The sequence below is a fragment of the Lepidochelys kempii genome, chromosome 2, assembly GCF_965140265.1.
Source record: "Lepidochelys kempii isolate rLepKem1 chromosome 2, rLepKem1.hap2, whole genome shotgun sequence".
NCBI classification, from domain to species: domain Eukaryota; kingdom Metazoa; phylum Chordata; order Testudines; family Cheloniidae; genus Lepidochelys; species Lepidochelys kempii.
The window spans coordinates 242821519-242836725 of NC_133257.1; the positions used below are offsets into that span (position 1 = coordinate 242821519).

A 15207-nucleotide genomic window follows, 5' to 3' on the forward strand; every position below is an offset into this window, starting at 1 on the left:
ATGCTTTGTGTGTATAAAAAGATCTTCTACACTTTCCACAGTATGCATCCGATGAAGTGAGCTGTAGCTCACGAAAGCTCATGCTCAAATAAATTGGTTAGTCTCTAAGGTGCCACAAGTACTCCTTTTGTTACAGCACATTATTGTAAGTCATTCACAGAAGTAACACTTCAAGAGTTTCTCAGGATAGCACTGTAATGGAAGCCAGTAGACTGTCTTTCCATGTTCTTGGAAGTACTGCTATCCAGTAGTTATCTGATAACGGTGTCCTATTAAGTTGAGGCAGCTACAGGATTAGAGGGAGGAGATGAACCTCATGTATCCTAGAATTTGGAGATGCTTGATTTAGCAATTTACGATAATGGGTGAAGATAATTTTTGTTTTTTTCCCCCCAGTCTTCTTGTTTACTCAAAATGAGTCCAATTCTGCAGGCAAAACATCTTAGAATCATTGCTTATGTTTCTTCCCTATGCACTTGATGGCACTTTCTGGATTTTTTTTTATTTTTTAAAAAACTTTAGATATTCTCTGGAAAAGTATTTAGCTGATTAATAGAATGGAGGTGACAATTTAAAAAATCAAACTTTAGTCTGATATATTAGGTGAGCTCCATAAAAGCTTCAGGTTTTTCTCTATGATCTTCATTTAAAGGAAATTGCTACTAACATTCCAGTATGCTGGTCAGTATTTATATCCTGATCCTTTGGAATACTACAGTACTTCAGTGCCATTCAACTCCTATGGCTTTCCATCACATGTTTATTTTTAATCCAGACAATGCTTCTGAGATGCCTATTTTATCCAAATACAGTTTATTGGCATAACCTCTGTGTGAGCAGGATGCATTCCTGTGTTAGTCTCTGGCTCCCTGTGGACTGTGCCAACTGCTCTGCCGTAGTACCTACTCAAGTGACCTGTCCTTTTTGTGTGCTTATCAGGTTAGTGCTTGTGATATTGTGAAAGGACTCAGATTGGCAGCACCCAGAAGGGTGTTGTATCTGTTTCTCCATAGAAATTGTGTATCAGCTGCAATCCAAACTTCTCCATATTGCCCATGCAGTTTACACACACACCAGACGCACCCATTCATCCCTGTTCTCTTCAATCTTGACTTGGAAAGTCAGGTATAAAGGTTAGAAGGTAGTTCTTTCTGAAAACTCATCCTATTTTTGGCCTTCTCTACTTTAACTAATAAAGGTCCTATTTGTGGTAGTGATTTCTGTGACATGTACACAGTGACAGGGTTGGGCCAGATGACTATAGGAGAGTAATAGAAGGCAGATATATTAGCCCCAGGCTAAGTAGTTCCCTTTTCCCTGAGTAAGGTAACAGGGAAGGTTCCAGAACAATCCGGAACCTTCTGGAGACAATTAAGACAGGCTGATTAGAACACCTGCAGCCAATCAAGAAGCTGCTAGACTCAATTAAGGCAGGCTAATCAGGGCACCTGGGTTTTAAAAAGGAGCTCAGTTCAGTTTGTGGTGTGCGTGTGAGGAGCTGGGAGCAAGAGGCACTAGGAGCTGAGAGTGAGAACGCGGACTGTTGGAGGACTGAGGTGTACAAGCATTATCAGACACCAGGAGGAAGGTCCTATGGTGAGGATAAAGAAGGTGTTGGAAGTAGCCCAGGGAGTTGTAGCTTTCGCACAGCTGTTCCAGGAGGCACTCTAGACAGCTGCATTCCACAGGGCTCTGGGCTGGAACCCGGAGTAGAGGGCAGGCCCAGTTTCCCCGCAAATCCTCCCAACTGCTGGTCAGACACAGGAGGAGTCGATCTGGACTGTGAATTCAGAAAAACGGCCAAGCTGAGGGCTGCCGTGAAGCTCCCAGGCGAACAAATCTGCCAATAAGTGCAAGACCCACCAAGGTAGAGCAGGAACTTTGTCACAACACCTATGAATTAAAAACTGAATTGAGACTACCCACTAAATATAGGGCATTGTTTTGGGGTGGTGGCTGCACCCATATGCCTCCTGCTGGCTGAGCGTGGCACTATAGGTTTTTTCTACCTCAATTTCCCGTAAGAATGCCACACAGACCAAAAGAATGAAAAACAAAGTTCCCCTGTTATGGTTCTACTTTATTAAATCGAAATATATTTGAAATAGAAAGTCTCTCCTATTGAGTTTGGGGTTTACACAGCCCTCCTCTGTGGGGCTTGTGGTTCTCTGGGTCCGGTCCAGTCTCTACCTTAATCTGCTGCAGCACTCACCTGCAGCCACTTTTGTCCAGCCAGCTGCAGCCCCTCAGACTCTTGGCATTATTCCCTTTCCCTTTTCATTGTTATCATCCCTTCTCCTCCTCCTTCTCCTGCTGCTGAGGAGCTATTCTCTCTGAGAACACTCCATCCAGATTCCTTGCTCTGGTGTGCTCTCCTGAGAGCTACTCTTCTCAGGCACTTCCTGTTTTCTAGAGCCCAACTGAGTGCTAGTAACCCTTAATGAGGCACATTAGCTAAACAACTGGCAATAAGTCACTTAAGGATTTAGTTGGATCCCGGTGGGTATAAGTTGGCTCATTTTTTGTTGCAGGAGTTTGTCACAGGTAGGTGGGTCCCTGATTCCCTCTTAAAGGATCAGTCCTGTGACAGGCACCACATAGGCTTCAATTGGTAATTACTTCAATTGGTACATTACCAGCCAGTGAAAGTCACCAGATCCCAAGACATGAATTTGGGTGAAGTCCTGGTTATGGAAACTAGATGGCTAACATAGTCTCTCTCCTACTTCCAGCTCTTTCTGGGTACTAGCTTGTCTGTATTTTCCCTGAGCCTTATTTACATCCAGGGAAGTTATGCCCCATACTTTAAGTGTCCACTGGGTCTTAAGTTATCTATATATCACCAAATCTGTTCACAGTTTCTTTCTTCTTTGGGGGCATATGCATATGAGATCAGGGATCTGTCCATCACAGTTCAGAATTTGACTCCAGTGTGACTGTGTTTCAGAATTGCTGTGACCTGGCAGATGTTCGTCCACCAGGAGATATAATATGCCTTCTGATGGTCTTCATCTTAACATTTTGTAAAGCTGCTACTTGAGGCTCTATGTGGGATTTAAACCGTCTTTTCCCCATTCAAATGAAGCCTGATTTGGGAGAATGAGGTTGCAATCCTGTCATGGGGACTGTCCTCCAGCACACACCCTTGTGGCTCCTCACCTCTCTGCTGGTGTATCTCACTCAGCGCTTCTTGGGTTCTTTCAATCAATTACCCAACTAGATTTGTTCAAAACATGTAGCCCCTTTCTGGGGTCTGCTTTATTGAGTGTTTATTAAGTCTACAGTGTAACTCACTCAGTCATCCCAGTTCACACTCACTTTTGGTCTCTTTAAAAATCCTTGTAATCATTCTTGCTCCTTCTGGGAGCTGGGGTAGTACTCTAAGGGTATGTCTACACTGGCAGAGTTATAGCGCCGGCAGTTACAGCACCGCTCAGAGAGTGCTGACGGGAAACCGCTGTTGTGTGTTCACACTGTCAGGTTCCTGCGCAATAGTGTGTTCACATTTGCGGCACTTGCAGCGGTATTCGGAGTGGTGCACTCTGGGCAGCTATCCCACAGAACACCTCTTCCTCTTCAGCTGCTAATAGTTGTGGGAAGGCGGAGAGGGTCATGGGGCATCCTGAGTCCTGTCCCAGTGCCCCGTGATGCATTGCTTTGCATCCCAGCAATCCCTGTGCTTCTGTCTGCATTTGGCGCCATCTTTCAACAGTTTGTGTACTGCGCTCCCTGCCTTTTCGGGCTGCAGGAATGGATCCCAAACTGTTGACCAGTATGCTGCTCACTCTGACCAACACGTCACGCATGGCAGTGGAGTTATTCCTTAAACTACAAAGGCAAGAGGAGTGTGACATTGATCTCGCCACGCTTCCTAGCTACAACATGAGATTGCTTGTAGCTTTCACAGAGGTGCTGACCACAGTGGAATGCCGCTTTTGGGCTCGGGAAACAAGCACTGAGTGGTGGGATCACATAATGATGCATGTCTGGGATGACGAGCAGTGGCTGCAGAACTTTTGGATGAGGAAAGCCACATTCATGGGACAGTGTGATGAGCTCGCCCCAGCCCTGCAGCGCAAGGATATGAGAATGAGAGCTGCCTTTCCGTTGGAGAAGCGCGTGGCGATTGCACTGTGGAAGCTGGCTACTCCAGACTGCTACCAATCAGTCACTAACCAGTTCAGAGTGGGAAAGTCTACCATTGGACCTGTGCTGACGGAAGTCTGCAGGGCCATTAATTGCATCCTGCTCTGAAAGACCGTGACTCTGGGCAACGCGCTTGACATTGTAGATGGCTTTGCACAAATGGGCTTCCCCAACTGTGTAGGGGCGATAGATGGCACACATATTTCAATTCTGGCACCAGACCACCTATCCACAGAGTTCATTAATTGCAAGGGGTATTTCTCAATGGTTCTCCAGGTGCTTGTGGATCACCATGGGCGTTTCACAGACATTAACGCAGGCTGGTCCAAAAAGATGCATGATGCACGCATCGTTTGGAACACTGGCATGTTCAGGAAGCTGCAAGCAGGGACTTTCTTCCCGGACCAGAAGATCACCGTAGGTGAAGTCAAAATGCCCATTGTGATCCTGAGAGATTCCTTCTAAGCCTTAATGCCGTGGCTTATGAAGCCATACATGGGGCAGCTTGACAGCAGCAAGGAGCAGTCCAACAACAGGCTGAGCAAGTGCAGAATTACTGTTGGGTGTCCTTTTGGCTGTTTAAAGGCCCACTGGCGCTGCCTCTATGGGAAGCTGGACCTGGCCGATGACAATATTCCTATGCTTATAGCCACATGCTGTACGCTCCATAATATTTGTGAAGGGAAGGGTGAAAATTTCACTCAGGGCAGGAGCACAGAGGCTCAGTGCCTGGAGGCTGAGTTTGAGCAGCCAGAGACCACGGCTATTAGAGGGGTGCAGTACGGGGTCATAAGGATCAAGGATGCCTGAAGGCAGCAATTTGACACTGAAAGCCACTAATATTTGTTGCTATGCTTGGGAGTGCAGTGCCTGTAATGCTTGGAGATAATTGGTGCAGACAATGCAATATGTGGGCTTAATATAATTGTATGTTGCTTTGCAGGGCTCTTTTTGCTTTCAATTAATAGAATAATGATTGCTTTCAAACCAACACAATTTTTTATTAAAAAGCAACAACTGGAGGAGAGAGTCAAACAAACAAAAAAGTCAGCAGTGAGAGGGATGCGGGAAGGGAAAGTCCCAGGAGGAGGTGGGGTCCTGGGATGGCTAAAGATTTGTGTATGTCCAGGGATCAGATCCAGCCTTCTCCTTTGGAGTACAGTGCAGCAGGTACAGTACTTCAGCAGGGTCAAACTGAAGAGTTAAGGGTGTTGAGTGCAGTGTGTACTGGGAATCCACAGTTCTGGCCTGTGAGGAGGAAGGAATGGAATGCTGTGGGTAGAGACTGGAGCCAGAACGTTGATAAGAGTGTGTTGGCGGTATCTGGAGGACACATGGGAAAGAGTTTTGCGACAGCAGCTGCAGGGGAGGACGGGCGCGGAGAGCTCTGCTCGGTTTGCAGAGCTAGTATTGCCTGGAGCGTCTGTGCTTGGCACTCCATAACCTTTAAGAGCCGCTCCATGGCTTCATTCTGGCATGCCGCATTCTCCTTTCAGTTCCTCTTCTTGCTGTCCCGCCACTCCTTCAATTCCTGTTTCTCGGCGGCGGAGTGCATCATAACATCATGCAGAAAGTCCTCTTTAGTTCTTCTTGGCCGCTTTCTAATTCTGTGCAGCAGTTCAGTTGCTGATAATAAAGAAGGAGGCTGGGCTCCCAAGGTCATCTCTGTGAAGTTTAAATGCAACATTGTACAGAAACTGTATTGTTTGCAACACGGAGAACACTGAATCAGTAATTTAAAATACAGCCAGTACTCTCACACCTGTCACTAACTGGCTGACCCTAGGCAAGCACACATGAGCCACAAGACCCCCAAAATGGTAAGTAGCTGCAGGGGCAAGGTAAATCACTCTTCCCAGACCCTGCTGTACACTGGGCACGTGGCTCTTGGGGAGAGCCAGCACTGTAGGTGAGGCCTGATAATCATTCCTGTCCCCACACTTCCCATAGGATGTGATCATTATGGAAGATATCTCGCTGCTGAGGGTGAGCAGGGAATCAAGGGAGAGTATTCTCCAAGACTGTGGCTTCTGCCCTGGCCCCTAAGTGGCTTGCCTGTGTGAAGCAATGGTTCCTCCCCCTCACCACCTATAATGGCACAGTGGTGCGGGAAAGTTACCATTAATGGGGCAAGAAACAAAGCAGCTCTGCCGAGGAACTTGTGGCAGCGGGTTGCTCAGTATCTCCACAAGAGTTTCCTGGAGATCTCTGAGGGAGATTCCTATGAAGTGAGGGAGTCTATCAACAGCGTGTTCCGCTGCTCAAAATAGGGATGCGGGGGGAGACAAGCCTGATTTCTGCAACCCTTCTGCCCCCAACAACTCGCTTCAGCGATTTCCCACATCAAATCCACTTACCAGGGGCCTCCTTTCCTGTTTGCACTTCACCAACATCTGACAGCTGTGACTGGCTGGCCTCCTTCGGGGTAGAAAAGAGCTCCTGGTTGCATCTCTGACCTCCAAGTCATTCTCTGCCTCTGGGTCCCCCTCCCCCTCCACATCTTTGTCCAAGATTTCCTCCTCCTGGCTCGGTCCAATCTCAACTGGCATGCAAGCCACCGAAGTATCTACAGTGGTCTTCGCAGTGGACGTGGGATCGCTGCCGAGTATCGCGTCCAGCTCTTTGTAGAATCGGCAACTCGTGGGCTCACCACCAGAGCGTCAGTTTGCCTCCTGCGCCTTGTGGTAGGTGTTCTGCAGCTCCTTCACTTTGACCCTGCACTGCAGTATGTCCTGGTCAGTGTCCCTTTCTGTCATGCATTGTGAAATCTGTCCGTAGGTATCATAATTCCTATGGCTGGAACACAGCTGGGACTGGACAGCCTCCTCTCCTCTCCAGCAGCTCGGCATTGCTCTAAGCAGGGGATCGCCTAGTGCATGGAGCAGGCATAGCCACCTGGAAAGATGCACTGAGACCACTGCACAGATCACCGAGCAAACAGGAAGGGACTTTCAAAATTCGCAAGGAATTAAAGGGGTGTGGATGGCGGTTGGTCACCTGACTGCAGGGCAGTAGAGTTCAACCCAATGACCAGAGAGGCAAGAACAGGCATTTTGGGACATCTCTCGGAGGCCATTTGCAGCGCTGTAATCGACCAGGGTGTCTACACTGGCACCGCAGCCCTGTACCCCCAGCGCAGAAAGCTGTACGCCTCTCGTCGGGGTTTTTTTTTTTAAAAGCGCTGCTGCTGCGCAGTTTCTACGCACTAAGTGGCTTGGCACTGTGTACACCTTGGGAGTTACAGTGCAGAAAGCTGCTTTACTGTGCAGAAACTTGCCTGTGTAGGCAGGGCCTAAGGTTGGGTCTACAGTACAATCCAGGGGTGTGATTGCCCTGCTTGGGTACGCTCTCACTGAGCTAGTATGAATATCAATAGCAGTGTAGCCAGGGTATCACAGCAGCAGAGTCCTACCCATCAGTTTCAGGTGGGTTTCTGCTCAGCAAGCTTAGCTAAGCCTCTACTACCATGGCTATGCTGCTGTGTATACTCATGCTAGCTTGATGAGAGCTAGCACAAGTAGGTGTACACGAACAGGGGAATCACACCTCTAGCTCATAGTGTAGAGGTAGCCTAAATGGTAACCCTCTTTTAAGACAGAAGTCCCTATATCTCCTCCCCAAAATTGGATTGAAACTTAGGCAGTCTCTCTGTTTCTCCTTAAGGTAGGCGTCTCCAGTTCTCCTCCCTGGAGCTGGGTTGTAATTTAGGCCTTCTATAGAACCTTAGCCAGTTTCTCCTCCAGCTGGCCCCTTTCTCCCAATTAGTCCTCGGACTTGGAGGGCTCAGTAGGCAGCCTTCTACTGCTGGCGTCTACCCTGCTGAGGGGTGGAGGTAGCATATATGCCAGTCTCCTTCTTCCAGCTCATCCCCAGTAGGTTGCCTCACCCACTCTGCAAGTTCACTAGTCCTGGACCCTTAAAGAAACAGTTACTGACTTTCTCCCACATTTTGTTTATTGCCAGGACTTCTTCCTCTCCAGCAATACCTCTTATTTCCTAGATCCTTGCATACCCCCAAACCTCTCAAAACATTAAAGGACCATGCCATATAATTGGGTGGTGGGCTGACCCTTTGGCACCACTGCCCTTAAAGGGCAGACTAACCTGTCACAAGTCCCTTCTAATACTCTCTGGACCTGGTATCCAGAGCTGTTGTTCATTTTAGCAGTTCTGAAGTTCTTGTTCACCTAGAACATCTGTGCCCTTTTTTGGGGTGGTACTGTTACCAAACTTCTACAAATGAAAATATGTGGACTACCTCAACGTGACAGAAGTTATATTTCCACAACTATAATTATTAGGCCAGGTCTACACTATAAACTTACATCAGTATAACTGTGTCTCTCAGGGTTGTGAAAAATCCACACCTCTGAACAATGCAGTTATACTGACCTAAGCCACTATGCAGACAGCGGTATGTCAACAAGAGGGCATCTCCTTTCCATGTAGCTACAACCTCTCGCAGAGGTGGATTAACTACACCGATGGGAGAAGCTGCTGCAGCATTTTAAGTGTAGATGTGCTCTTAGATAGTGTTACCTCTGCATATTCACATTCCTCTCTTGCTTTCTTAACTTCTTTAGATTTTGGGTTAAGAATTCCTGTGTTAGTGAAAAGAACTAAAGGGTGGCTGAGACCATTTCCCCTTTTATACTTTTGAAACCCTGTGTGAAGCAGTGTGAATAGAAAGAGCGAGTATCTCCAGTAAACACTACTTTCTATGTGATCCTGGAATGTGCAGCGTAAACACCTAGATACTACAAGTGTAAATAGCCAGAGGGAGCCAGATTAAAGAACTGCAGCTACTGGTATTTTCTCTTTTTCATTTAATATCCTTCCAGGAATGGAAAAGAGTAACAGAAGATATCAAAAACAGCAGGTTGCATCTCATAGGTTTCCATGAGGCTGAAGCAGCTCTTATGGTCTTTTCTGTACATTTCCACTTCACTATCTAGACACAAGTAAGTTGCCAGTGCAAAGAGGATAGTTACATTTACAGTGATTGAAAAACTATATTCTAGCGAGTATTTCAAGTATGTTTTTCTTTTTTCATTCCCACTTTACCAGTGTACCTTTATCAAAGGGAGATTGATCTTGTTAGTAGGTCAACAGAACGAAAAAGCTATATTGTAAAATAACTGAACTCTTAAGGAAAAAACACTCTTGAAAATATATAATTTTTAAAAAGATCTCACTGGTGCTGGAAAAGATGTAATCTTGCAGGTGTAAATTGACAGCAAGCCATGTTTGAGAAGTGCAACTTTCTCAGGTTACAAGCTGTTGCTCATTTTTTATTAAATCCTTTCTCAGTTCGTGCAAGATCTTAAATTCTTTGTGTCTGAAGATGAGATGATGGCCAAACATGCCCTACGAGTTAGCATACAATGCCCATTCTAATGCAGCTATTACCACTCACTAGTTCTTTTGGCTGAAGAGCACCACATTGCTGTATGAAGCTCATACCACAATAGTTCACTTTCTGTGTGAAAAGATCTGTTAGTGAAGAAAGAGATGATAGCTTAAAAAGGTTGAAGACTTTTGGACAACTTTCCAGACATCTTTAGCTACTTTAAATGCCTTCAGTTAAGAGGGTACTACTCCCTTGGATTCTAGAGGCACAGGTCTTCCTTGACCTCCAACAGATTGGAAGTCTGCCCATAGACACTCCTCTTTCAGGCAGAAGTTCAAACATTTTTGTCAGTGGTCTGCCTTATCTCAGTGGTAAGATGGCCTGTTGCATTGAGCACCAGGCAGACAGTTTGATGTGATAGTCAACAGCTTTAACTATTCAGTTTTAGATTTGTACTCTTTCCTCTTCCTCTCCATTTTCAGAGATCCCTCTCATGAGAAGATATTAAGGGAAGAAGTTACCTTCCTTCTCTAAAAAGAGGGTATGGAGATGGTCTTTTAGTAATAAAAAGGAGAACATGTTTTACTCCTATTATTTCTTGTTATGGAAAGAAAAGAGGTTGTGTTGACAGCATCTCTTATACCTGATAATCCATCCATTTTATGAGAAGTATCTCTGGTTTTGTGTAGGAAAAGGCCACTATCATTATGATATCCTACCCTTTGGTCTTTCTAAATCACTGAATGTTTTCACTGCTGAGTCTTCATTCCTCAGACAACACAAATATCATTGTTTCCCTGTATTTAGACTGTTGACTGATCAGAGTATCATGAGCTCAGGGAGTGTTCTTGTTTCTAGGGAAAACATACAGATAGTTCCAACCCTTGAGGTTTTGCCTAAGTAATGAAGCACCTATTTTTATCTTGGCATAAAAAAGGGGTTATTCCGAGCACTGAGTTTTTCATACCATTTGAGAGATAGTATCCTCTGGGATCCCAGCACCCGAGAAGTGTACTGTTCTTCCTGCAGATGTTAGGCGTAATAGCTTCATGCACCCATGTGACCCCACTGACTAGGGCTATACCTGAGGCCTCTGCAGAAGAACTGGTCCACTGAAGAAGAAATCCTGCAAGGTGATCTTTTTACCACTTAAACTTTCCTAGACAGGATTCCTGCCCAATGAAGACAAGTGGTCTGTACTTTTTGATTTCTCTCATTTTGAGCCCCATATATTCAGACCCCGGCCAGCTAGTCATCACTACAGTTGTCTCTTCGGCGTATGTGTTGCTGCTTCTCCTTTGCTAGACAGCATTTGCTCTGTTTATTAATTCTTCTCTCTTCTGGTACTTTTATATCCCCTGTAGAAAAAGAATCTTCTCAGGAAAGTGCATGTATTTGGTGTAGGGGTGCTCAGACTCCTGTGTTCCTTCAGGCAGTAATTTCAGTCTTTCTAAGATTGAACTGGAAAATAAATAAGCACCACTTACTTGCCCCCCAATTCCTTTTCCTCTCTCAGGTGGCTCAGTTCAAGTTCTAACTAGGAGTAATGGCAAGAAATTAAGAAGTATAAAATCTAGGATGAATATCAGGATAAACTTCGTAGCATTGAGCTCTATTAGCCTGTGGAATAGTATCTCAAGAGAAGTGCTGGAAAGTCTGTCACTTGGGACTTCTGATGGATGAACTAAACAAAGCACTTTCCTTGGTAAAGATTTTTTGTAATTATTTTTGTCACAGTTCAGGGGAACTGCATCTGTATTTCTCCGCCATGGTCCACCAAGGGCATGCACTCTAGGCTCCCGGCTCCTCAGCTGTCACCTCTCTTGGGCAGAGACCCACATTTCTGTCCCTCCTGACCATTGAATTTTGAGGCTGCACAGTTCCCTGCCCACACTGTGATATTTCCAGCATGCCAGACTGCCTATACAGACCAGTGTCTGTGCTTTGCTTTCTCTCTGAAGGCTATGAATAACTAATTGCCAGCAATTACAAGTTACCCCACAGCTCTTAATAAGCAATCACATTTATTCTTAAGTGAAAGCATTACAGAGAAAACATATTAAAAACGACAAAAGTACTTACAAACATGCTAATAAGCTTACCAGAAATCATCCTCCTACTTCTCCAAGGTCTCTGATAGGAGTCTGCCCTTTAAACAAGGTCACAAGTTCATAACAGCTTAGCTTAGAACTAGCACACCCAAGGATAAATTAGTTTTTCCTTTATATAGCTTGGGCCTTTGATGTTGAGACTCCAGGAACAGGTAATCAGCAGATAACAGTCCTCTCCCCAGGGCATATCTTCAAAAGGCTAGGTTTTTTGCATAAACAGAGCTGGGGAATTTTCATTCACCTCCCTGTAGAGGCTCCTCAGGCAAACTTGTTACTGTTTGTCCCAAAAGTCCATTCCTGTCTGGCACGTTATTCAGTGCCTCCTTTGAAATTCATAACTCTTCCCAGGATTCCCCTCACATCTCCGTGCTGGAGACATTACATACAATCTTGGCCCACAATAATACATAACCTTTGCATTTGATACAATGGATTGCAAAGATACTTAAACTTCATTCATTAAGATTTTTGAAGGATGTTGCAGGAAATTGTCAGATTTGTTACAATCAGCACCAGATGATTGAAGTCACACTAGCTATACACCTTAGATGTTTCAATTAAAATGATTACCTGTGAAATAGTGAGAAATTTTGGTATGTAATTTGACATGGAAATTTATTGTTAAAGCAGTTTACATCTTGTTGTTTTCTGCAGACTCAGGAAGAGAGCACAGAATCAGTTCACATTTGGAAAGTTTTCTTTTCAGCAATAAGAGCTAAAACATATGATCTGATCTTCAGAAGTGTTGAGTACTCACAACTCCTGCTGAAGTCAGTGAGAGCTGTAGGTGCTCAGCCCTTCTGAAAAAAATAGGCATTTTACAATTAAAAAAAAGTTTTAAATTCTGCAAAAATTTGTTTGGGCATCAAATAATCAGCAGCAGGAGGAGGGTTACTGAGAGCTGTGAGCAGCCAGAGTGCCGCCCTAGTAACTCTTGCAGATCAACATGCATTTTAGCTGTTTGACCACCAGGGGCACACTGTTGTAGCTGCATACTGTTTTTGCTCAGCCGGACATTTTTTCTTGACTGTGAAGTTGTTCTAGCGTGTTGTTCCTCTGAAGCAAAGCATTATAGTAGACTCTGCTCTTTGTCTCTTGACTGGGCTCTTTTCCACCGCAGCCAGTTAGAACAAGAGTTGGCTGCCATCTTCAGGACCTGGTTTCCCCAACTGCTTCTATCCAGCTTTACATTTTCAGATCAACTTCTCCCAGCTCTTCCTTCTGCAAATCCACAGCCTGGTTCTGTAGCACGGCCTACTTCTGGGAAGGAGTATTAGCATTCCAGTGGTCCCCTTTTTAAATGTCTCCTGACTTAAGATGAGGAGGACTTGGTTAACAAATTTTCCCATCTGGGAGACTTCTATGCGCCAGAGTCTGAAGGTGAGCCACTGTCTTACACTGAAAGTTTAAAGATATTGCTAGTACATTCACTTCCTAGGGAGGTAAGTTCCCTAGGCTGGAGTATCAAATGGATATTTTTGTAGGTATATTGAATGGAAAATGTTGGCACTCTCATTCTATAAGGAATTCATAGACATCATATTTCAGTATGTTAACATACTAATGGATCTGTGGCTCTCACTCAGGTTGCTTCTCTTAAATATTCTGTCTCTGGAGGAATTAAATAAAGAAAAAGCAACTGAATGGAATGTTGCTTTCCCTGACTTCAAAATCATCTCTCTACACCATTCTCTGGCTGCTACCCAAAATTACTGACAAGAAGGATCACTGGAGGGTTTTCACCTTCCTCTGCATCATGGGGCACACGTCACTTGCTGGTTTAAATCAGAGTAAATGGCGGATTCTCTGTAACGTGAAGTCTTTAAATCATGATCTGAGTACTTTAATAATTCAACAAGAGGTTCTGGGTGTATTACAGGAGTGAGTGGGTGAGGTTCTGTGGCTTGTGATGTGCAGAAGGCCAGATTAGGTTCCTTCTGGCCTAAAGTCTATGAGTCTATTATTTTAGCTCTTCTCAAGGCATGAGACATTTCTTGAATGGCATTTAAGATTGCTACTCATCCATTCCTTTTTTTCTGTTCTGTCCAGCCAGATGTTTATTGACCTTGCTTCTGATGAACTAAATCAGGAGCATGAGATTTTTAATGAGTTACGCAATATTAATTACTTTGTAGCTTTCTCTGTGCTCTCTCTTTGGATTGAGTATGCTTAGCAACATGGTCAGATGGTCTGACTACTGTGAGGAGATGCAACATCTGGCATTTGGCTGGAATCCAGACTTTACAGTTAAATGCAGCTTTGCTTTATAAAGGGGGACAAGATGTTAAATAAGGTGGTAAGAGTGTCAGGATGGGTGAGGTAGTGTCTTTTATTGGACCAAATTCTACTGGTGAGAGAGACAAGCTTTCGAGCTTACACAGAGTTCTTCTTCAGGTCATCTTCAAGACCTGAAGAAGAGCTCTGTGTAAACTTGAAAGCTTGTCTCTCACCAGCAGAATTTGGTCCTATAAAAGATACTATCTTACCCAGCTTGTCTCTCTAATATCCTGGGACCAACACAGCTACAGCAACGCTGCTTTCAACAGTGGTAAGAGTGTGACAGATATTGCAATCCCATGCAATATCTTTAAGGACCATATTCTATTAAATTTGTGTATCACTGTGGCTAGGGATTGTATGCCACTCCAGTGGGGAGGGTTCCCACAACTTCTCCAGGAACCAAAAGCAGTGGGAGGTGGTGAAGGCAAATTACTCAGATTGTAACCCCCACACGAGAGTTTCCACCATCTGGGGAGGCTCCCATATACTGGTTTAAACTGGATTGTCCAGAGACCTTAAGACAGTGGTGGGAAACCTGTGGCCCATCAGAGTAATGCGCTGGCAGACCAAGAGACAGTTTGTTTACATTGATTGTCTGCAGGCACGGCTGCCCGCAGCTCCCAGTGGCCGCGGTTCGCCGTTCCTGGCCAAGGGGAGCTGCGGAAAGCAGCAGCCAGAACGTCCCTGTGGAATGCACCACTTCCCACAGCTCCCATTGGCCGGGAATGGCGAACTGCAGCCACCGGGAGCTGCGGGTGTTCGTGCCTGCGGACAGTCAATGTAAACAAACTGTCTTGCAGCCTGCCAGCGGATTACCCTGACCAGCTTCAGGTTGCCCACCGCAGCCATAAGACAAAGAAAGGAGTTTTGGATAAAAGTCTGGGTTAACACTGACACAGGCCTTCTTTCTGATCCAGAAAACAGACAGGGCCTTTTGTCCAAGGGCAACTCCAACCCTTGCATAAGGGTCCGAAAGACTTTGGCCTAGTAGCATGGATGACCCCGGGATGTTTATTGTGTATTTAAATCTGTTTGTTGTTATGTTTTCTCTCTAATGCTTTTACCTTAAGAATAAATATGCTTGCTTAGAAAGAGCTGTGTGGTAACTTGTAACTGCTGACAATACGCTGTTCACAGACCTTGGAGACAAAGCAAAGCACAGATGCTGGCCTTTAGGCAAATTGGCTTGCTGGCCCTGGGGATATCGCAGTGTAAGTCAGGGAGTTGTTCAGCCTTACAACCCCCTGGTCAGAAGGAAGTCGCACAAGGATCCCTGCCCAAAGACAGATGATGGCTGGAGACCTGAGACTTGCCTGGGAA

The 15207-nt window shown here is 45.2% G+C and overlaps 1 protein-coding gene across 2 annotated transcripts in view; it reads left to right on the top strand.

The window, feature by feature from the left end:
• CREM (cAMP responsive element modulator) overlaps positions 1 to 15207 on the top strand; it is a 73734-nt gene that overhangs the window by 1693 nt on the left and 56834 nt on the right. The window contains exon 2 of one of the 2 annotated variants that reach the window (XM_073334455.1): positions 15098 to 15102. The exons of the other annotated variant lie outside the window; for it this stretch is intronic. Coding sequence (XP_073190556.1) covers positions 15098 to 15102 — 5 coding nt within the window. The remainder of the gene's footprint in view (positions 1 to 15097; positions 15103 to 15207) is intronic. 2 annotated transcript variants of the gene reach the window in all.